The sequence below is a fragment of the Phoca vitulina genome, unplaced genomic scaffold (assembly GCF_004348235.1).
Source record: "Phoca vitulina isolate PV1807 unplaced genomic scaffold, GSC_HSeal_1.0 scaffold15, whole genome shotgun sequence".
In the NCBI taxonomy this organism is placed as follows: Eukaryota; Metazoa; Chordata; class Mammalia; order Carnivora; family Phocidae; genus Phoca; species Phoca vitulina.
In genome coordinates, this window is record NW_022589718.1 from 15,074,278 (window position 1) to 15,098,983 (window position 24,706).

Consider the following 24,706-nt stretch of genomic DNA (forward strand, 5'->3'; position numbering starts at 1 on the left):
AGTGTAAAATGATTTCTCATCGCTTGTAAACCCATGTGGCTCTCCTATAGGTAATCTCAAAATGATTGCCTTGGAATTTCCTTTCATCTGATATCTGGTTTGCATATGCCTGATTTATATTTACCTATCTCGTAATTTTCAAATTTTCTGTGAAAAAATGTATAGTATGTGTCTGGTAGAGAGCATAGAGCTCCATATTGTATCTTAACCCAGTCTGAGAGTCCCTGTTATCTGATCCTGGACTTCACCCCATTCCCCTCTCTTATGGTAGTTTGATTTCCTGCCTTCCTTCTTACTTTACTTTTACCATTTGCTATATTTATTGTTGTTCATGCTTTTCCCCTTTTCACATTTCTTCCAGATTAATCGGGACATTCATTTTTCAAATTCTTTTCCCTGTCCTCTTTCATCCCGGGCAACATACCTGTTACTCTATAGCTCTTATGTTTTACCTCATCCTTCAGGTTGGAAGTCCCCATCAGTGTGCTGAAACCACAGTGTCCCCTTGACCCTCTAAAGATTTAACATCATCCTTGTCCTCCTGCCAACCCTTCCTGACCTCTATATTTTGTTCATAAAATTAGAATTCGTAGTTGTGGATCCTTTCTTCTAACTTTTTTTGAAAACAATTTTATGATTAGAAAAACAAAACTAGGGATGCCTGGGCTGGCTCAGTCAGTGGCACGTGTGACTCTTGATCTCAGGATTCTGAGTTCAAGCCCCATGTTGGGTATAGAGATTACCTAAAAATAAAATCTTAAAAAAAAAAAAAAAAGAAAAAGAAAGCTGGTACAAAGAACATCTACATTGCCCTTTGTCAGACTTACCTATCAACATTTTTACCCCAATGTCCTCTATCATTTACTTTCCTGTACACACACACACAGATATAATTATTTTTTGAGGGTAGGTTACATATATACCCTAATATCTACTCTTATCTCTAAACACTTTGTGTGTATTTCCTAAGAAGAGTGATATTCTCTTACAATTTCCATTGTAAGAGAGTATCCATTTGTCTTCCTCTGTCTGATTTATTTCACTGAACATTATATCATCTAGGTCCATCCACATTGTTGCAAATGGCAAGATTTCATTCTTTTTATGGCTGAGTGTACTCCATTGTGTGTGTGTGTGTGTGTGCGTGTGTGTATTTACCACCTCTTCTTTTCCATTTACTTACAGATGGATACTTTGGTTGCTTCTAAATCTTGGCTATTATGAATAATGCTGCAATAAACATAGGGGTGAATTGTATCTTTTGGAATTAGTGTTTTCATTTTATTGGGTGAATACCCAGAAGTGGAATTACTGGATCATATGGTACTTCTCTTTTTAATTTTTTGAGTACCCTCCATACTGACTTCCACAGTGGCTGCACCAGTTTGCATTCCCACTGACCGTGCTCAAGGGCTCCCTTTCTCCACATCCTTGCCAACGCTTGTTGTTTCTTGTGTTGTTGATTTTAGCCATTCTCACAGGTGTGAGGTGATATCTCTTTGTGGTTTTGATTTGCACTTCCCCTGATGAGTGATGTTGAGCATCTTTTCATGTGTCTGCTGGCCATCTGGATGTCTTCTTGGAAAACATTCACATTTTATAAGAGCAGAGTTTCCCTTGACATTTAAAAAATATAAGGTTGTTTATTTTGTGCTTGTCTGATTGTTCCATCATGATTAATTCAGGTTATTCATCCTCATCTCGTTCTCATCAAGTGAGCTTGGGTCTCCCTTAATTTATCTCATCTACCCTCACACAATACCTACCTGCCCTCCACTGCTGATGTGAAGTTTGATCACCCATGCAGACTGTTATCTTATTCTCTGTTCTGTCATTATGGTTTTCTTTTTCTCCCTTGCCACTAATAAGCAGTCCGGACTGATATACTTCATTTCCATGCAACTATCCTGCTCCTTATCAAAATTCCCCCCTAGATTTATCATCCACTGATGGTTCTTGCCTGATCCAGTCATTACTTATGATGCTTGCAAAATAGTGATTTTCCAGCTTTGTCACTTCCTGCACATTTACCAATTAGCTTTGGGCATTTTGCTATAAATAAGGGCCCTTATTTTATCTATCATCTATCTATCTATCTATCTATCTATCTATCTATCTATCATCTATCTATCATCTATCATCAACTATCATCTATCTATCTATCTATCTATCTATCTATCTATCTATCTATCATCTATCTACCGACCTACCTACCTATCGATCTAATCTATTAACACGGACTGATTAATCCCAATATTTTTAATGGTTTGTAATTCAGTACTGTACTTCATTATTTTGGCACTCAAATTGTGTCATATTTGGCAGTGGGAGTCATATTTGTGTGTCCCTTCTTCTGCAGTGAGAACTTGGCTCCCAACAATCAGCACGTTTAGTCTGCTCAGTCCTTTAATTCAGCTAAAATAGTTTCAGAATTACTTTGTCCATGCTGCTAAAATAAGCCAATCACTAAAAAGAGCTCAAGATTCATTTTCAATTCTTCCTCCACCTCAATGGTCCAGAATGAGGCAATGTAGGCACATACTGTGTTCACAAGGTACTTGGATTCTTTGGTTCTTTCTTTCTTTCTTTCTTTCTTTCTTTCTTTCTTTCTTTCTTTCTTTCTTTCTCTTCCTTCCTTCCTTCCTTCCTTCCTTCCTTCCTTCCTTCCTTCCTTCCTGTACACACATACACAATAACAATTTGAGCAAAGAGATGTTTAAAAAGTGGTATTGGGAGAATCGAGACCAGAGGCCGAACTCGGGATCTGACAAGATGGCCGGGCTGCCCCACAGGATTATCAAGGAAACCCAGCGTTTGCTGGCAGAACCAGTTCCTGGCATTAAAGCAGAACCAGATGAGAGCAAGGCCTATTATTTTCATGTGGTCATTGCTGGCCCCCAGGATTTCCCTTTGAGGGAGGGACTTTTAAGCTTGAACTATTCCTACCAGAAGAATACCCGATGGCAGCCCCTAAAGTACGTTTCGTGACCAAAATTTATCATCCTGTTGTAGACAAGTTGGGAAGAATATGTTTAGATATTTTGAAAGATAAGTGGTCCCCAGCACTGCAGATCCACACAGTTCTGCTGTCGATCCAGGCTTTAAGTGCTCCCAATCCAGATGATCCATTAGCAAATGATGGAGAGGAGCAGTGGAAGACCAATGAAGCCCAAGCCATAGAGCTAGAGCATGGACTAGGCTATATGCCATGAATAATATTTAAAATTGATCTGATCATCAAGTGTGCATCACTTCTCCTGTTTGGCCAAGAGTTCCTCCTTTTTTGTTTGCATTTAATGGACACAGTCTTAGAAACATTACAGAATAAAAGCCCAGACATCTTCAGTTCTTTGGTGATTAAATGCACATTAGCAAATCTATGTCTTGTCCTGATTCACTGTTGTAAAGCATGAGAGAGGCTAGAAGTACCATCTGGATTGTTGTGAAACGTTTAAAAGCAGTGGCCCTTCTCTGCTTTTATTCACTTCCCCCATCGTGGTTTAAGTATAAAGCACTGTGCATGAAGGTAGTTGTCAGGGTTAGATGCAGGGGTGCGGGCATTTTTTTAATTATTTTTTTTTTGCAGCAGAGAGGTAGTTTTATTTTAATTTTATGAGCTCCTTTCCCCCCTTTTATGGTGATCTAATTGCATTGGTTAAAAGTAGTTTAACCAGTTCTTTAGAATATGTTCTCTAGCCAAGTCTAACTTTATTTAGTTGCTGTAGATGGACAAACTTGATTGTTTGAACCCAAATGGGAACGTTAAACAAACATCACAGCCCTCACTAGTAATATTGTGACTGTGTAGAATCCTTCCTTCAAGAAAAAGCTTGTGACCATTTTGTATGGCTTATCTGGAAACTTCTATAAATCTTGTGTTTTAGTAAAATATTTTTTGTTATTCTAAAAAAAATAAAAATAAAAAGTAGTATTGGATTATGACAGAAAGCATAAAGTAAGAATCACTCAGGTCATGTTGATATAAATACAGGCTTAAAGAAAAAACGAAGGAAGGAAGAGGGAGAGACGGCACAACTTTATATCGTTTGTGCTCATTTGCATTTGGCCTTATCAATTTAAATTTATACATTTTATAGGAATATATATGCTTGTCACAATTTTTTTTTGTATTCTCACTTTTTTTGGTCATTAGGTTTTGGAATTGAATTAAATTTTCTTTTTTTTTTTTTTTTTGGAGTATTGTGTGATTTCCTTGGTAATGGAACAAGGGTGATACATTTCTGAATTCTTGAATGTCTACAAATCTCCTTCTTCTGCCCTCGCATCTGAATGGCATGTTTCTGTCTACGGCTCCCAGATCACAGCCCTTGTCTACCAGAAGTCTGCACATGAGACGTTTGCTGCTAGCCTAGATTCTCTTATTTTGCAAGTACTGTTTTCTCTGTCTGAAACATTGTATTTTCTCCATTCTCGGGGTTCAGCAATTTCAGTGATGTATGGCCAGATAGAAGTCTGTTCTCATTAAGTTTGCCTGGGAATTGGCAAGCACCTTCTGACAGAAAACATTTTCTCTTCAGCTTAGGGAGATTTTCTTCTATATTTATACAAGCATTAATTTTTCCCCCTCTAGTGCTTTTTCTCCCTCAGAAACTCTATTATTCACATAATAAATCTCCAGGCAAGACCCATTCTTATCTCTTCCTTCATATTTTCTATTTCTTTGTGTTTTGTTCAATGGGCTCTGCTCTTTTTTTCCATTTCTTCTCCCAATCCCAGTTCGGCTCTCGGCAGTAACCGCTGTACTTCTCATGTCTGCTGACTTTTTAAATCCATAAATCGTATTTTGAAGTTCTGAAAGTCTTCTTTTTGCTCCAATTAAATCTCCAAAGAGTTATTTTTATGTATTTATTAAAATGTCCTCCTGTCTTGTGTGCTGATTCTACCTCAACCGAAGCCCCCTGTTCTCAACCAGCCTGCCCATTCTTCCTCACTCACTGCCTGCTAATGGGCTGGGGGGGGTCCCTCAGCCCCCACCAAAGTGAGGCTGTGGAAAGCCATGGCAAGTGGTGAACCGGCAGGACATTGTGGCAAATTAGTTTGATAGTGGATGGGGGAGTTTGTTGTTTTAGGAACGGGGAAGCCATGCACATTGGGTGGAAGTGTTATAGGGAAAGTCTCTTCTGGAGGTGGGTGGGGAGCAGTTCATTCCTTATGTGGCTCAGCTCAGGTTGTGCAGTCTTCCCCAGGACCACATGCAGCAAACACGCAGAGTGCCAGAAAGATCCACTGGAGTCTCTCAGTTGGGCTTCCTCAGACCACCTCAGCATCTGCAGTCTGTGTCCTGAAGCCTCTCTGTGGGAGATGCAAAGCTTTCTGCTTTCCACCAGGCATGTCCAAAGTCAGTCTCCACACCTGTCCAGCGCCTGGAGAATGTAATCCTCAGATGCACTCAAGAACCCCTTGAGGGACCTATGCATGTCCAGCAGCAGAAGCAGCCTTACTTGGGAGTTAGAAATGCAGACTCCCATGCCCCCCTCAGATCTACTGAAAAGGAATGCACATAGTAACAAGATCCCTAGATCATCTGTCCATATTTTAAAGTATAAAAGAATCATGCCCTGGGCCACTGCCCCCAGCCATGGACACCTGCTGGCGCATCATAGTCATCTTGGTTGTTGGGTGGCCTTGGAAAGGAGGTCAGAGGCTGGAAGGTCCAGAAATGTACACTTAACCTGACATTTTGTCAGAATTCCATCCTTATAGGTTTTCAAGAGTGTTTTTAGATGTTTGTAACAATCTGGCTTTCAATTCATAGAATGTTGAAGTTTAGAAAGATCTGGAAGAGAATCGGTTTTCCATCATCTGATTTTATACGTGAAGTCCAAAGAGGCTCCAAAGTTTAATAAACGTCATCAAGCAAATCAGCAGCAGGGCAAGGGGAAGAATTCAGGTCTCTTCATTTCTAGACCATGGCTTTCTTTCCCCACTTCACCACCCAGATCTTCCTGGGCAATAATTTTTATCAATGTTCTATCAACGAATGAGTATGATCTTCAAATATTATCAGGACACACCTAAACTAGAACCAAATCAAGACCACAAAACCCACCACCACCACCACCACCACCACAAAAGATAAAAAAGAAAAGAAAGAAAGAAAGAAGGAGGAGGAGAAAGAAAAAAAAATCTGGTAAATGAAATAACAAGCCGCACTTCCAAAAGTCTAATACAATCAGACAGCTCTATCTTTCTCTTAGTCACGATCTTGCAGTATCTGGTAAAAAGAAACAGAGAAAGAAAATTTCTGATACAGTAGGATCTGTATTCCATGGAATATAAGACTGCTTGTGGCCACGTCGGAGAGCAGCCTGCTGCGGGGACATGAACAGCAACCAAGCACGCGGGTGCGGAGCACAGACACTGAATGCAAACCTCTGAGAAGGGCACCTGGGAGGTGCCCCCGGGGCCAGAGCTGGGGTGCGGCCAGGGGACTAAGGAGGGGGGGTGACGTGAGAGGGAGAACCAGGTAGAATAGGTGGAATTATTTGACCTGATGAATACCTGATGGAACCAACAAGGCAACTGTTATTAGGGTATAGAGGAAATTCACTAACAAATGCTTTTCTTCTTCTTCTTTTTTTTTTTAAGATTTTATTTATGTCAGAGATAGAGTGTCAGAGAGCATGGGGGGGAGCAGAGGGGGAAGGAGAAGCAGGCTCCCCACTGAGCAAGGAGCCCCATGAGGGGCTTGGTCCCAGGACCCCAGGATCATGACCACAGCAGAAGGCAGATGCTTAGCCGACTGAGCCACCCAGGTGCCCACGAGTGCTTTTCTTGTTAGAAACTTAATATGTAAATAGAACATGCTGGCACGGACACTGTCCCCAAACATTCGGCTGCAGCTCTGAAGTCTTGCTGTATCTGTACCTTTTGTGGTCCCTGCTTGTGATGATTCCATGCTGACATTTGCCAGTATTTTTAAGATAAAGACTAATAATGCTATAAAGGAAATGCCAGTACGGGACTTACTATTTCTTCCTGCTCTACAACTCCGAGATCTTTTACTCTCTGCGTTTTAGGTTGAGTGCCCCTGGGCATGCTCTTTGGAGAAACATGGCAAGAGTTAAGATGACTCATTTTTACTGGTGACAATAACATTGGAATGACTCTTTAGAAATGGAAAGTGCGGTGTTTTAAATGGAAATAATCCAACGACACAGATTTGGGCAAGGAGTGAAGTCAAATGCATCCATGGAATGGAGACTCCTCCAAGAAACATGGTTAAAGTCATTGGTGGAGAAGCAGGTGGCCGTTTTCAAAATGTCTCATGTCACACCAGATTATATTAGCAATCTGTAATCAGATGGCCCAGATGGACACCCGCAAGGGAGGCTGGGAAAAGGTGATTCTCTGGTATTTATACTCCAACAGATGGGTGCTTCCAACCTGCTTCAGCTTGCCATGCTGCCAAATCAACGCTAGGGAAACTAACACAGATCTGACTTGCTACATAAATGATCCTCTGTAGCATGTTTCTTTTTTCTTTCAAATGGCTGCTTAAATTTCACCTCTTCCATGAAATCTTTCCAGACTAATATCTCTTGGCACATCATCATTCAACAGTTATTCCTTTTGGCTGTTTGAGACTTACGTGGACACCCACACGGTTCTCTGCTACCCAGCTTGGCAGAGTATAAGGTATTGGTGAATCAGCTCACTGACGCAGATTCATGATGCTTAAACATATACAAATTAGCAAATCCCACAGTTAGAAGATAAAATACTTGTAACAGCAAATTAATAACTTTAGTATCAATCATTGGTATAAAGCTTTGTAGCAATATGCCCCGTCATTTTATTATTAATTGCAATCATAATAAGAACCGCAAGGGCCGATCCGGCCACAGTTTTGGTCGGGAAATGTCTGTGGGGGCTGCAGTGAGTAGTGGGGCCCAGGTGAGCGCCCCAGGCATTCCTACTTGACAGGCTGAGGCCAGACCAAAACATTGGTTTAACATCTGCAAGTAGATCAATATAATATATCATATTAGTAGAAAATAGGATAAAAACCACATGATCATCTCAATAGACTCAAAAAAAGCCCTTGACAAAATCTAACTCCTTTCATGATAAAAATACTGAACAAACCAGGAATAGAAGGAACTTTCTCAACCTGTTAAAGGGCGTCTATAAAAAAACCCATAGTGAACATCTTATATAATGGAGAAAGTCTGAATGCTTTCCCTCAAGATTGGGAATGTTGCTGGCTCAAAATTCAAAGTCCCAGGGGAGATGAATCAGCCATGTTTGGGTTACATGCCTGCTCCCTTACCCTACTGGAGAGGACAGAGAAAGAATCTGACCCTGGCCATTAGGGGGAGGCAGGGGCTAGGCTCCCACCAAGATGCCCCCACAGCAGGGAGGAGGTAATTCCACAAAGCAATTTAGGTGCTCTTAAGAAGGTGCCCAGATCCCAAGGGGCCAAAAAATCAGCAAAGTGTTGCTGTATGGTAATATTCAGGTCTACTCACTCCAAGTTCTTTGCCATGTCACTACATTTCAGTATATCTTTGATAGTTCAAAAGATTTTTTGAGATCTTAATTATGAACTTCAATGTTATTAAAGAATCTATGGCCAATGGATTTTGAAATAAAGGTTGTTGTCCATCCTTGCCTCCAGACCATTCCTCTCCTGGCAGATTCCATGTCGGTGACTCTACCCTTCTCCAAGGGGCCAGGGAGAGGGAATCCAGCAGTATGGATATGGTTTCTTTTTTTCTTTTTTTTTTTTAAATAGAATTTTTTTTTTAAATTTATTCATTTGAGACAGAGAGATACAGAGAGAGAGAGAGAGTAGGAGCAGTGGGGAGAGGCAGAGGGAGAGGGAGAAGCAGACTCCCCGCTGAGCAGGGAGCCTGATGCGGGGCTCGATCCCAGGACCTGGAGATCATGACCTGAGCCGAAGGCAGACACTTAACGACTGAACCACCCAGGCGCCCCTGGATATGGTTTCTTACTTCCAGTTGCTGGACCATGGCTCCATCCGGTTAGAACTTCTAGAATGGCTATACCTGCAACCTGTTCACCACCTCGTCCCCTCCCCACTGGATCTCCTCTTTACCTCTTGAAGGCTCAACCTGGGTCTAGTTTGAATTTTTGTACTCCTATGTGGATGTCCAAAGTTTTCTTCAGCTTAGCTCATCAGGCACCTCATGCTCTAGGATCCGCCTAGACAGTCCAGCTTCCTCGCCTGCTACCACCTCATGAGAACCCTTCACTCCAGTAATCCTCAATTAATGGGAATTTCTTAGAACATGCCTCCGTGTCTTCATATATTCTACCCTGTCTGCCTGGAATGTTCTTTACACAGATAACACGTCTTTCAAAAATCTGATTGTGCATCTCCCAGGCCAACCCCTGTCTCCTCTTTGTGTCCATAACATACCTCTGTGCTCCTGCTGTTACATTTATCCTACTGTCCTATCCTATTGCAGCCATTGGTGTGCTAGGCTGTTATCACTGCTGTAAATTGTAGGACACATATCTTAAATTATTTTGAATCTTCAGTGCTTGGTGCTCCATAAAATTCTATAAGAGCCTACTGCATAGAGTGCAGAGTTTCACTTCCTGACATTTTTTTTTTTCTTTAAATCAACCAGAGCTCAGAGGGAGGGCTGTTTTATTAATATTAATCAACTAAATTCATAAAGCACTTTAGTTTTCATAAAACAACCTGTATTTTCTAGATCGGATCAGAAGGCTGAGGCATTAAATTAAAAAATCAAAAATAAGAAAAAAACCCTTAACAGCAGAACAATCATTAAGAGCAGTTCAACTTGGTTCAACATTTATCATGTATATCGTGTAGGCAGGACACTGGTTACTAAGATATCGCTTCATTTTCACTAGACATGGAACTTCAGAAAAAAAGTAAAAATATAAAATTTCAGGATACCTGCATGATAGATCCCAATTGTGAGAGTTCAGCATTGCAGATTATATTACATAATTTTTCTGTCTTGTTTTCCTTATATGGGTTGAAATTTTGGGGCATAACCATAAATGCAAATCTCCTGTTAAGATATGTATAAAAATAGGAGAACTAATATAAGATTTTTCCAGACAGAATCTTGAACATGCCAAAAAATTACCTAATAGAACTCGAGCGGCCCAGGGGTTGGAGTCTAGATTTTGGTTTTATATATGGTTCAAATTTAGGATGACATTCATTCAAATTTCATGACACTGATGGATTAGTCAGGGTTCTCCAAAGAAACAGAACCAATAGGATATATAAAGAGAGACATTGATATAGATATATAGATACGAGGAGATTTATTATGGGAATTGGCTCACATGATTATAGGGGTTTATATATACCACGATATGCCATCTGAAAGCGGGTGAATCAGGAAGCCAGGGGGACTGGTGGTGTAAGTCCTGGAGTCCAAAGGCTGGAAAACCAGGAGCTCTGATGTTGGAACACAGGAGAAGACAGATGTCCGAGGTCAAGACGAAAGAGAGAATTCACAACTTCCTCCATGTTTTTGTTCTTATCGGGGTCTTCAATGGATTGGATGATGCACACTGGCGACGGTGGATCTTCTTTACTCAGTGTAGTGATTCAAATGCTAATCTCTTCCAGAAACATTCTCACAGACATGCCCAAAAAATAGTGTTTTACCAGCTACCTGGGCATCGCTTAGCCTCTCAAGCTGACACATAAAATTAACTATCATGACCGGTTCAGTTAGCCCCTGTAGATGATTGCAGGATGTGTCTTGTTGGGCCACACCAAAAGCCAGTTAAGCATTTGACCACCAGGTTCTGGAGCATTGTTATAGAAGGACGCTGTCTTCAGCAGAGAACAGAACAGTTGGGTCCTCTCCTTTAGAAGTTACTCACCCACACAACTATCATAGATTTTTCACTTATACCAAAAATGTGCTAGATGGTGGAGCCCAAAGATGATTAAGAAAAGGTTCTTACCAGGGCACCTGGGTGGCTCAGTTGGTTAAGCATCTGCCTTCAGCTCAGGTCATGATTCCGGGGCCCTGGGATCGAGTCCCACATCAGGCTCCCTGGTCAGAGGGGAGCCTGCTTCTCCCTCTCCCTCTGCTGCTCTGCCTACTTGTGATCTCTCTCTCTGTCAAATAATAAACAAAATCTTAAAAAAAAATTAAAGTCTTTATATCTAGAAACATATGTATCTTTGTGTTAATAGTATTAGGAAATATTATAATATACTATTTTAATATTAATAGAAATATTATAATATTATAATATGTAATATATTATATTTAGCATATATTTAATATTAATAAAATCTGGTAAGTTTTTATAGTTTCAATCTATGTCCTATATCTTTTTTATTCTAAGTATTTTATAGATTTTGTTTTTTTTTTTTTTAAAGATTTTATTTATTCATTTGAGAGAGAGAATGGGAGAGAGAGCACGAGAGGGGGGAGGGTCAGAGGGAGAAGCAGACTCCCTGCTGAGCAGGGAGCCCGACGCGGGACTCGAGCCTGGGACTCCAGGATCATGACCTGAGCTGAAGGCAGTCGCTTAACCAACTGAGCCACCCAGGCGCCCTAGATTTTGTTATTTTTAATTTTTTTTTTTGCATTTCCATTTCCACTGCTTTTTTGCTTTCAGAGAAGGTACTGTTATATTGTTTTCACCCATGTTAGCAAATTCTCTTACTAATTTTAGTTTAACTTAGGGTTTATTAAGTTTTCTGGGTATAGCAGCATTGGTAAATAAAATATTTTCTTTCTTTTATAATACATTTTATTTATACTGTCTATTATGTTTCCCTGTCTTACAGGAATGGCTGCTGAATTTTATCAACGTTTTTGAGCATATATTTACAAATCATATGGATAATATAACATTAACCCTTTAATTTTTGAGTTAATTAATTATATTAAAGATTTCCTAATGATAAATGAACTTTGCCTTACCAAAATAAACCATACTTGTTATTCAGTATTGTTTTTTAAACTACTTGATACAATTTACTTTTACTGTGTTTAGACTTTTTGCCTCCATTTTCATATATAATATGTCTGTTATGAAGTATTAAAATTATATTAATTTCATAAGATAAAGTGGAGTTATTTCCAAAATTTTCTCTGATCAGTAATAGTTTTAATAGCTTCCAAATTATCTTTCCTTTAAAAGCAAACTAGATCTTAGGCAAAAAAAAAATCTCACCTGAGCCTAACACTTAAAAAGAAAAAAAAGCATCTATTGAGCTATAGTTTACAATAAAATGCCCTCATTTTAAGAGGATAGTTTAGTGAGTTTTAGCAAATGAACACACTTGTGCAACCACCATCCCATGCGAGATCATCTCTGAAAGTTTCCTTTTATACCTTTTTAGTCCCTGTCACCCGCCCCAGACAAGCATGGTCTGAATTCCATTCTGTTGCTTAGTTTTGCCTGTTCTAGACTTCTATATAAATGGATTCATACAATATGTACTCTTCTGTGTTTGTCCTTTTTACTTAACATGATGGTTTTGAGAATTATCCAAGTTGTTGGACCTTTCAGTAGTTTGTTCTTTTTTATTGCTGAATAATATTCTATTGTATGGATATACCTCACACACTGTTGACCCACTGTCGATAAATATCTGCATTAGTACGATTTGGGGCTAGAGTGAATAAATTTGCTATAAAATTCACGTAAAAGTCTATTTTTGAACACATGCTTTCATTTCTCTTCATTAAACATCTAGGAGAGGGATCACTGGGTCATATATTAAGTAGATGTTTAATTTTATAAGAAACTGCCAAACTGTTTTTCTAAACTGGGTGTTGTATTTTACATCTTACCAGCGATGGATGAGAGTTCCAGTTGCTCCACATCCTGATTAACATTTGGTATTATCAAGTTACTGTGTGTTTTTTTTTTTTTTTATTTTAGCTTATCTAGGTGCTTATAAAGCTGTGCCTACCTAATTTGTTCTGATTTGTATTTCTCTGACAATTACAAGTATAGAAATCTCTTTATGTATTATTGGCCATTCATATACCTACTTTTGTGAAGTGGCTGTTCCAATCTTTAACCAGCTAAAAATTTTGGTCATTTAGCTTTTTTTTAAAAAATAAGCTCTGGCCAGTTTTATTAAAGAAAACTTTTGCGTGATTTGCTTCTCATCGGTCTGTCTGGCATGCTCCTAATGATATCAGAGTCACCTGGATCAATGAGAGATGGTGCTCATACCCTGTAGTATTTCCCACATGTTGAGCCCAATTCAATATTATTGTCACTGTGAGTGGTAGACACCGGTTCTCGCCAACATGGTGTAGTATTCCACCTCAGATTTCCTCAAGGCTGGGCAGCTGTGGCAAGGATGACTGATTTTGCTTTGCCATGCCTGATCATTTCAGAGTCTGCTCGTACCCCAGCACGTACTTTCCACTTCCCATAATGAGTTGGAGCCTAGAGTTATTGAATCCAAAGACTTTTGTTTTCTTTGTGGCCACCATCTTCCTGCCTTAGGTGAGGGACAGCCCCAACAAGAGCAACTGCCAAGGTGGCTGGGAGCAAGAAAGGGGTCAGCTGGCTTCTTATTGAGTTGTAAGAGTTCTCTATATATGGTGGATATGAGACCTTTCTGAGATGGTCTATGGATACCTGTGGGTCTGCAAGGCCAAAACTATTTTCAAAATAATATTTGCCTTTTTTGTTATGTTGACATTTGTACTGATGGTAAACAAATAAACAAACAAACAAACACTAATGGTGGGTAGAACTGCTGCTTCCTTACCATGAATCAAGGCAGTGGTACCAAACTGTACTGTACTGTGGTCAGTATATTCTGCACTGCCACATCCTTGTAGTTTTAAAATATGCCTTTTTTTTTTAAGATTTTATTTATTTATTTGACAGAGAGAGACACGGCGAGATAGGGAACACAAGCAGGGGGAGTAGGAGAGGGAGAAGCAGGCTTCCCGCCTAGCAGAGGCCCGATGCGGGGCTCAATACCAGGACCTGGGATCATGACCTGAGCCGAAGGCAGATGCTTAATGACTGAGCCACCCAGGTACCTGCCTTTTAAAAAAACAAAACAAAACGGGGCGCCTGGGTGGCCCAGTCATTAAGCGTCTGCCTTCGGCTCAGGTCATGATCTCAGGGTCCTGGGATCGAGCCCCGCATCGGGCTCCCTGCTGGGCGGGAAGCCTGCTTCTCCCTCTCCCACTCCCCCTGCTTGTGTTCCCTCTCTCACTGTCTCTCTCTGTCAAATAAATAAATAAAATCTTTAAAAAAAAAATTTTAAAAAACAAAAATAAACAAAACAAAAAAACTTAAGAATGTACTTCATGCGGTAAAAATGATTGATTTTATTAAATTTTAGCCTGGTAGTACATAGTTTTTTTTTTTTTTTTTGGTAGTACATAGCTTTTTAATATTCTCTGTTACTAAATGGGGAGTTTGCATTAAGCCCATCTGCTGTGTACCAGAGAGGAGGAAACCACCTGTGCCACCCTCTGAGTTGCAAGCATAATGAGCCCCACTTCTCACAGATACCATTTTTATAGGAAAGAATGACTGATAGACATCTGGTTATTCAGGCTCGGGTACTTGGCAGACACGATCCTCAAAAATGAATGGTGCATATGTGTCCCTTCAAGGAAAACAACTGGCAGTATCTATTACCAATGATATAATTTGAGCTTTTGAGGAAAATTATAGTTTTTTGTTTTTTGTTTTTTTTAAGATTTTATTTATTTGTGAGAGAGAGAATGAGAGACAGAGAACACAAGAGGGAGGAGGGTCAGAGGGAGAAGCAGACTCCCTGCTGAGCAGGGAGCCCGATGTGGGACTCGATCCCAGGACTCCAGGATCATGACCTGAGCCGAAGGCAGTCGCTTAACCAACTGAGCCACCCAGGCGCCCGAGGAAAATTATAGTTTTTGGAAACTGGAGTCCACCCTCATGCGCTTACTAGCTTTCCACCAGTCAAAACCTTTTCTGATGAGAGCAGTAGGGATGTTCACAAAGGTGACTTTTAAAATATTGTAGGATAGAAGGTGTCAACATCTGGAATATCAGCGTAACTTAGCGAACCCCTATTTTCCAAATGATCAATGCATGATGTTACAAAGTCATGCATGGGTAAAAGATCCACTCAAAGTACAAAATAGGCTGATGGGTTTTATTTTATTTTAAATATTTTATTTATTTATTTGCGAGAGAGAGAGTGAGAGTGTGTGTGTGTGTGAGCCAGGGGAGTGGCAGAGGGAGAAGGAGAAGCAGACTCCCCGCCGAGCAGGGAGCCCGATGAGGGTCTCGATCCCAGGACCCTGGGGATCATGACCCAAGCTAAAGGCACACGCTTAACTGACTGAGCCACCCACGTGCCCCTAGGCTGATGGATTTTAACAAGAACAGTATGAAATTGATGTGGTTTCGGATTCCACACTGCAGTTAACCTTTCAGAAATGACCATTTCTTAAATTTTGGTCTTCATATCTATACTAATTTCATAGGACTGACATAACAAACTACCAGCACTAGGTGGCTTAGAAGAACAGAAATGTATTGCCTTACAGTTCTGGAGGCCATAAGTCTGGAATCAAGGTGTCCATGTTCTCTCTGAAAGCTCTAGCAGAAAAATCCTCCTGGCCCCTTCCATCTTCTGGGAGCTTCAGATGCTCCTCGGCTTGTAGAAGCATAATTCCTATCTCTGTCCCCACCTTCACATGACCTTCTCCTTGTGTTTCTTCACACTATCTTCCTTCTATATATATCTGCATCCATATTTCTCTTTTATAAGGACACCAGCCATATTGGATTAGGTCCCACTCTAATGGCGTCCTCTGAACTTGAGTAAATCTGCATAGACCCTATTCCAAATAAGGTCACATTCTGAGGTACTGGGAGTTAGGACATCAACATATTTTTTGGGAGGCAGAAAATCAAACCAATAACAGCATCAAAGAATAACTATACTTAACTGGAAAGGCTGTTACTTCTTCTGTAGCCAACACTCCTCTCTGTGAGGCCAGATTTTCTTCATATCCTGCAACCAAAACAACAATAAATCACAATTTACAGGCTCTGGGGATTAGAATGTTACCTTTTTCGGGTGGTGGTGGGACACTATTCTGCTCACCACAGGCTGACAGAGCCGATTGAAAAGGTGAAATCCTAGAGGAGAACATAGGCAGTAACCTCTTTGACATTGGCCACAGCAACTTCTTTCAAGATACATCTCCAAAAGCTAGTGAAACAAAAGCAAAAATGAACTTTTGGGACTTCATCAAGATAAAAAGCTTCTGCACAGCAAAGGAAACAGTCAACAAAACAAAGAGGCAACCCACAGAATGGGAGAAGATCTTTGCAAATGACGCTACAGATAAAGGGCTGGTATCTAAGATCTATAAAGAACTTCTCAAACTCAACCCCCAAAAAACAAATAATCAAGTCCAAAAGTGGGCAGAAGATATGAAAAGACACTTCTCTGAAGAAGACATACAAATGGCTAACAGACACATGAAAAAATGTTCATCATCATTAGCCATCAGGGAAATCCAAATCAAAACCACACTGAGATACCACCTTACTCCCGTTAGAATGGCAAAAATGGACAGGGAAAGAAACAACAAATGTTGGAGAGGTTGTGGAGAAAGGGGAACCCTTTTACACTGTTGGTGGGAATGCAAGCTGGTACAGCCACTTTGGAAAACAGTGTGGAGGTGCCTCAAAAATTAAAAAATAGAGCTACCCTATGACCCAGCAATTGCGCTCCTGGGTATTTACACCAAAGACACAGATGTAGTGAAAAGAAGGGCCATATGCACCCCAATGTTCATAGCAGCAATGTCCGCAATAGCCAAACTGTGGAAAGAGCCGAGATGCCCTTCAACAGATGAATGGATAAAGAAGATGTGGTCCATATATACAATGGAATATTACTCAGCCATCAGAAAGGATGAATACCCAACTTTTACATCAACATGGATGGGATTGGAGGAGATTATGCTAAGTGAAATAAGTCAAGCAGAGAAAGTCAATTATCATATGGTTTCACTTATTTGTGGAACATAAGGAATAGCATGGAGGACATTAGGAGAAGGAAGGGAAAAATGGGAGGGGGGAATTGGAGGGAGAGATGAACCATGAGAGACTACGGACTCTGAGAAACAAACAGGGTTTTAGAGGGGAGGGGGGAGGGGGGATTGGTTAGCCCGGTGATGGGTATTAAGGAGGGCACGTACTGCACGGAGCACTGGGTGTTATACGAAAACAATGGATCGTGGATCATCACATCAAAAACTAATGATGTATTGTATGGTGACTAATATAACATAATAAAATTGAAAAAAAAAAAAGAAAAGGTGAAATGTGGGGACAGACCTAGGAGAGGACAACACATGTCACTAAGAACGAGTCAGAATATAAGGATTTAAAGACAAATATAAATGTTACTGAAATTTTTACTTCTGTCACTCATGTGTGTGGCTTTTTTCAGCTGGTGTGGGTTATTAAGAGCCGACACTGGCTGTTCATAACAATATAGCTACCATTTGTATCCACATATCACTTCATTTAGCTGAGGCTGAACCCAGGTCTCCCACACTTCAATTCCAGGTACTCACCCCTAGCTTCAATTCCTTTCTGGGAGGAAGACTAGTCTATATTCTTAAAACTCTGAGTTGCTCTACTGTGTCACTCAAGACCATTAAGCATCTGAGATAATCTGTTTCTAAAGCAACAATGTTTCAGCAGAAATCAATATGATATACTAGGAGATTTTTGTTAAAAGTGGAGGGGTCTTTTTAAGTGGCTTATGCAATCAGAGCCTACAACAAATTTAAAGAAAACTTCAGAGCATATGGCATTCTGATATCTTCAAAGTGTGGTTTGGTGGGACCAGCAGTGAACATGAAGAGGAGGTATGATTTAAAAGAAAGCTGTTGGAGTACTGTGTTGCAAATAAAATCTAAGAAGGCACTTTGCAATTCAGTTTTCTGTTTCTTTTTTTTTTTTCTCCTGGTGTTTTATTGCTGCCTTGCACTCCCAAACACTATAAATGTTCCTTGCCAGTTTTACATTCTAAAATTCTAACTTGGTCGTGTTCTCTGCAAGAAGGTGACACTCACTTTTCCGGGCGTACTGGAAAGAAGGAATGCCACAGCTTAGCTAAAGAAGGGGATGGAAAGGTGGTCTATGTCTTTGGTAATGTGTCACCAACTCTCATTTTTATCCATAATCTCATCCCCGAATGGCAGCATTTGGATAAAATGACCTTCGAATCCTTCCAGTCCTAGAAGTCTGCAACCCTCCAGGGATTTCCACCCACCAAATCCATGTCGGTGTCCCATGGTTGATGAGAGCATTCCACTCCTGCAGGGACACAGTCTGAAAGAGGAATGGTGTTTTTCAGGGCTTTGGTGCTTTTCAGGGCTCACACCTCAGAGCCATCAGCACAGACCCAGGTCAGGAGGGCCTGCTTCCGCCAAGGTGCGCTGGGAAGGCAGGAGGCAGGGCGGGAGTCCTGGCAGAGAAGGGTTCCTGAGACCTGGGGTCACAGTGCTGCCCTAGTTTGGAAGCTATTAAGCCCTGGGGTTTCAGTGTGAGGTCTGAGGACCAGCAACAAAGGCATCACCTGATGACGATTTTGTTAGAGACTCTCAGGCCCCGCTCCAGACCTGCAAGATCAGCGTCTGCCTATTAAGGAGAGGGCCAGGTGATTCCTGTGCTCTTAAAAGTTTGGGAATCCTTTGGTTAAGCATGGCTGAGCGCTCCCACTTTGCCTCTCAGCGTGGCAATGGCCAGGCCCCGAGTTAGGCGAGTGTCTGCTGTCCCACGGCAGGAGGGGAGACCTGCGGAGAGGCGGGCGCGGTGCCCCCGACAGCCGATGCTCCCCACGCCCCGCCCACGGCCCCAGCCAGGCCCAATGAGCGGCGCGAGCCGAGGAAAGCCCGCCGCCGGCACCGCCCGCGCTCCTCCCGCCCGCGGTGTCCTCCCGCCCGCGGTCTCCTCCCGCGAGCGCGACGCCAGCCCCGAGGCGCCCAGTCCGCTCCCCGCCATGGGGCGCCGGGCGCTCCTTCTGCTCCTGCCGCGGGTGCTGGCCGCGCTCGGCGGCATCGCGGGCTCCGGGACCGGTGAGTGGGGACGCGGGCGGGGCGCCCTGGAAGGGACTGCAGCCCGCTTCGCAGGGTACAGGGGTTGCGGGCTGGGGGGCGCTGCAAGGGGCGGGAGGGGAGCTTGGGGCACCCTGGCTGGCGTGCGCGACCCCCCCACCCCCCGTTCTGCAGTGACTTTCCACAGAGGAGGGTGACGTCGGGCCTTCTGGGGGGGGCGCCAGATGAGTCGCGTGGTCCCCTGCTTCTCTGCCCTTGACTCCTTCCCATTCTGCCCAGTGGGTGGAAGGGTAGGTGGGCTCCGCGGACACCCTCGGTGTCTTTCCTTCATCCTTCCCCAAGCGTGTGGGAGAGAGCTCCGCACACCTGAGTGCAGGGCGCACCCTCTTCCTTCCCCCAACGTCCTGGCCTAGTGGGATCCGCTTTCTAGCCCTGGTCTCCGAGGGGACCCGCAGCTCAGGGTTCACCAGGCAGCAGATTTAGCCGGGGTGGAGGCCCCGGGCCTCGGGAAGACATAACCTCACTCCAGAAACAGCACGGGGAAATGGGGCTTGGGTCTGAGGTGCAGTTCTGTGGCACTTGTTGATCTACCACTCAGGTTTAGGCAGACCCCAGGGCAGAGGAGAGCTGAGTACATGCCCCAGGGTGACTGAGACACCCACAGTTCCCAAGTGGTGGGTGGCCGGTTGGTGGCTTAGCCATGTCTAGGAGGCGCCTAGCATTTGTCAAACCATCTGGCCTGCGGATCTCTCCCGACAGGTGCTCCTCAATGGCCCTCATAGATTGAGGGCTGGTTTTATATCATTTTAACTTATGCAGACTCTTGGTCAAGGGGATGTTAACTAATTTGGAGGAGGTGCCACTTAACTGAGTTGTTTGTCTTCCAGGAGGGATTCTAACCCACAGGATTTTTGCCTCACCTGGTGGGGCATCTCTGCAGTGATGAGAAGCCCTTGCTCTGTGTGGTCTTTTCGCATCACTACTGAAGCACCTTTGCAGCTACTTGCATTTTTTACGAAGCAGCGGTTACCGAAGCCTTATGGCATGCAGCCCTCTTTAGGATGTCTGTTCTAGAATAGCATGTGATCACCCTACTTGGCATATTAACAGACTATGAGAAAGCTACCCTATACTTAACATATAAGTAAATATGTTAAAATATATCTGATTTATTCACAGGAAGCATCTACATAAGTGAGAAGTAATGTTTTGAGACCCCTCTGCAGATGTGTAGAATCTATATGCACACTTGGTCTCCAGACTGAGAATCACCAGGGCAAAATATTGTTCCAGGTGTGACTCACCTGCAAGTGTGAGTCTTTGAGGGCTGACTGGAGCCCTAATTGGGATCCTTCTGGAAGGACCTTCCAGAAGTGGTAGCAAAAGAGTTAACACTTTATGAAGATTTATATGGTGGGTATACTGCGGGCCAAGTGGCTTTGTGGCCATTTAATCTATGAATCTTTCTCTTCTGATCACTTATTTACTAGTCTCATTTTATAGACAGAAAACTGAGATCCAGAGAGAGGAAGTAACTCTCCCAAGGTCATATTGTTAGTAAGTGATCTCACTAAAATGCCAATATCACCTGCTTTCAATGGTTTTGGTCAAGCTAAGTGAGATTGCTTGCATGGCATCTGAGTAGATGGCAGAGTTGTTAGCTACCCGTTAGTAACCAATACTTTCTGAATATTTTATTTAAAATGTTTTTTATAAGTCAGCCTTAAAACAAAATCAAACCTTGAGTAGCTAAGCTAAAAGTACTATCTTAGAGGGATACAAGTAAGACTAACAAATGGTCGCTTACCAACGAAGGTGTGGTCTACACAATGGCCTTCCATTTGTCAATTTCCATTACACAACCTTGTGTACCACTTTCCATTCCATGTACAAATTGTTCCTGGGAGTAGGACCATGGAGGGGGGGTTCTTCACTGCATCTTGCAGAGACTTCTAGTACAGGCCATGTGGTTTATCTTTTCTAGGAACTAAAGATTGGCTTTTTCTCTTTGAAAGTTAGGACAGTGTAGTAAATTCAGTATAGTCAGCCCTTCCTGGTGTTTCCTTCTGAGGACCACATTCCATAACAGGCTTATTTTTGAGCATTAATCATTCAAGGTTGATAAACACAAGTTCATGACTTGAATAAAACAGATAGTGTAAATTAGTCTCATGCAAATAACTGAAACCTTAAATATTTATAACCAACTTATTAGAGTCATTCTTATGAAGATAGTATGTAGGACCCAAAATCCTAATCTAATTTTTAAATGTGTCTGCACATGCTTAAAAGTAAACTAGAGTCCGGGCGCCTGGGTGGCTCAGTCGTTAAGTGTCTGCCTTCAGCTCAGGTCATGATCCCAGGGTCCTGGGATCGAGCCCTGCATCGGGCTCCCAGCTCAGCAGGAAGCCTGCTTCTCCCTCTCCCACTCCCCCTGCTTGTGTTCCCTCTCTCTCAATGTCTCTATCTGTCAAAAAAAATAAATAAAATCTTAAAAAAAAAAAAAGTAAACTGGAGCCCAAACTTTGAGCTTAGACTTCTAAATGCACAACTATTCATACAGAGTCTTTAAGATCAAACCAGATCTGGAGCAGTAGCTGGGTCTCTTTGAGAACAGTGCAAGTGGACCCCATTCGAATGGGAAAATGGAGGCGAATGGCAATTTCCCAACTCCACACCACCAGAAAGAACAGTTTCCAAGGATCATTACTGCGGAAGTCCTATGGATTTTTATGGTACTGAATCCCCCTAGTGTTGTGGGTATTAGTTGAAGGACCTTCCTCTGAATGACCTTTTCACCGCAGCTTCTCATGAAAAGGTGTTCTCTTGTACCCAAGGAAGCCAGGAACTGGCATGGATTTGCTTTTTGTTCATCCAATGCAGATGAAGTAAGGTGTAACATGACGAGGCAAGCTGCGTGTGGGGAAAGGTGCATTCCTGTGACCTGGCTCTGCAATGGACGGCAAGAGTGCCCTGATGGGACTGATGAGCAGTGTGGTGAGCACTCCTCGCCCTGTTGTGTTCTCATCATGGATGAGAATGGCCCTTAGTGCTGTGTGCCTGGCTGACGGGGTCAGGTCTTAGGGTTTTCCCTCCTAGGGGGTATTCAGGAATATTAGGTGTGCTGGGTTGTTGCAGCCTTTCAGCAGGTAAGTCTGGGGATGTACATGTTGGTAGCATTGTTCTCAAGACAAGTGTGGAGGGCTAGTTGGGATAGAAAATCCAGCACAAGTCTGGCTTTTCTCACCTTCAAGTCTAGCTTAAACATGTGACAAGTACTGAAACTGGGATAAAACATTTTAAATAGTACTGAAGCTGGAAGGCAGGGGTATGGTGTGTTGTTCGGGGTGACACGGAAAGGACAGGCAAATTTAGGATGGACTCCGTGGCAGATCGGGACTTACTTGTTCTTTTGCTAATGAAAATACTTCATACGAAACCCGAATTGAAAAGCTGCCAACGCCCTGACAGACACCTCTTCCTCTCTGCCTCTCGAACACTACCCCCTGCCTGCAGAGGAAGTGTGTCGTGGACACCCACAGGCCTGGCAGTGTGATGACGGGAAGTGTATTTCTGTTAGCTGGCTCTGTGATGGCGCAGGGGACTGCCTGGACGGCTCTGATGAGGTTAACTGTGGTACGTACAATTTATTTTCTCTTCGGACATGTTCTCTCTGTGTTAGCCACATCGATGAACCTCCACGCTATTAAGGGACACCAGCAAGTCACTAGATAGCCTTCTGCCGGACGGGGGCTAAATCCACATGTTCGATTGTCGCCGGGATGACAGGTGACCTTTTATCCACTTCTGCATTTTGCAAAATCACCTAAAAGATTCTTGCCTCTTTTGGCTTTTTAAGCTGCTTTGGGGGTGAAACTTCAGTGTACAGAGTTGGGGCCACATGTCCAGTGGCCAGCATCCCGTTCGGTTCTTGGTTTTGCGGAGAACAAATCCATGAGCAAACTGTGAATACCCAAATACACAAGCCTGCAGCTCAGCCGTTCCACCGCACTGAGCCAACGCCTGCCTTTTACAGAGGTCTCCATGGCATGCCCTGGCCAGAAAGTCCAGTGTCCGGGACATTCTCAGTGTCGCGAGGCTTGGGAACTCTGTGACGTCCCTGGGGACTGTGGAGATGGGCTCGATGAAGCACGCTGCTCCCCGAGCCGCTGCCTGGCGGGCCAGTGGCAATGCAGGAACAAGCTGTGTATTGCGGATAGCTGGAGGTGCGACGGGGTCAATGACTGCGGGGACTCCTCGGACGAGGACGCCTGTGGTGAGTGCCCCTCCCCTCACCCCTCCCGGCCTGTCCTTTAAAGAGGACGGTTGTACCACGTGGGCTGCTTTCTAAAAGTTGCATTTTCATTCCTATAACCGAGACTTCCATCCTATATCTAAAAATAGGGTGTTTCCTAGCAATGACCAAGACGTAGTTAGTTGTCCACGGAAGCATCGAGCAGTGCTCGAATAGTAACTCTGTGCTGGACACTCTAGGCAGTATGGCCATGGCTCAGAACCCCGGAGCATCCATATCTGAAGGAAGCCTCCTAACGGATGCCTCACGTCCTTATGTAGTCAATGACAGGGGGAAATTTCTCATTAAAAGAGGACTCCCTCCCCCGCCCCCCAACCCCTGCAAAGAACTTGATGAGTACCACGTTCCTTTTCTTTACCCCACATATACAATGCAATGGAACCTCCAACTTCACAGTAAACCACAATCCCACTTGATCTTTCTAGAATTAAATCTGCAATATTGAATATATTCAGATTCTAACATTTTTATCATGTATAAACTGGTTTTGTAAGAGGGTCTTCCTTTAGGGCTCATGTTGACAGATTTTAACACCATTTCAATTACAACTACTTAATACTAATTCAGTTCGAATTCAGTATTATTTCAACCCAGTGCCCAAGTGGCTTGCGTGACTTCGTCGTTATCAAGTCTTAAGTCCCAGTTCCCTGACAACTCTGCTTAAAATGATAAGACTTTCTTTCCTACCTAGACTTGCCTTGGGTTCTGACAATCCTGCCACCTTACTATAATTAATGATCGTCTGTTTGGCTCCCCCTTCCCCCACGTGCTGTTGGAAAAGAAGGCTCTCCTTCCTACACAGCCTCCTGTCCAGAAGGCACGGTTAGATGTGATGAAGGGAAATGCATCCTGGAATCCCTGATGTGTGATGGCGAGGCAGACTGCGCGGATGGTGCTGATGAGCCCACTACGTGTGGTGAGGACCCAATTGCCGGGTGTCACGTGGGGGTGGGGAGACTCTGATTGCATCAGCCAATGCCTTAGTTATCACGGGGGTCCATGCTCTCAGAGAATGCTTGGACCAAACCCCTACGTCAGCAGTCATCCTTCCGTGATGGGTCCCCCACATCTTACAAGTTCCGGGCCTTGACTCTGGTCTCCTGAGTGTGTGCAAAGCTTACCTGAGCTGTAAAACTTTGCGAGTTCTCCTCACGTAACGGCTAAATAGACTAAACGCCTCAAACCACATTGCTCCGAAAATTCTGGAATAAAAAAACATAGACTTTGCCACTGAGAAGCAAATCACGTGTTCAAGACCATATGGTGAGTTCTCTAAGGATTTAACTGAGGAAGGACTGAGGAAGACTGTTTCCTGGTGAGGATGGAGGCT

The 24,706-nt window shown here is 43.0% G+C and overlaps 1 protein-coding gene and 1 pseudogene across 5 annotated transcripts in view; both read left to right on the forward strand.

Annotated features, from left to right (window-relative positions):
* The first annotated feature begins 2,772 nt into the window (after positions 1 to 2,772).
* LOC116637686 lies at positions 2,773 to 3,223 on the forward strand (annotated as a pseudogene).
* Positions 3,224 to 18,946: 15,723 nt separating this feature from the next.
* Positions 18,947 to 24,706, forward strand: part of LOC116637878 (low-density lipoprotein receptor-related protein 1B-like) — a 40,093-nt gene continuing 34,333 nt past the window's right edge. For 3 of the 5 annotated variants that reach the window (XM_032413493.1, XM_032413491.1, XM_032413494.1), the window contains exons 1-4: positions 21,533 to 22,058; positions 22,578 to 22,697; positions 23,098 to 23,337; positions 24,179 to 24,292. In XM_032413493.1, the coding sequence (XP_032269384.1) occupies positions 21,848 to 22,058; positions 22,578 to 22,697; positions 23,098 to 23,337; positions 24,179 to 24,292 (685 nt within the window). In that variant the 5' untranslated portion in view covers positions 21,533 to 21,847. Of the gene's footprint in view, positions 19,083 to 21,532; positions 22,059 to 22,577; positions 22,698 to 22,743; positions 23,338 to 24,178; positions 24,293 to 24,706 lie in introns of those variants that run through there. The other 2 variants (XM_032413492.1, XM_032413495.1) reach the window with 2 other exon arrangements.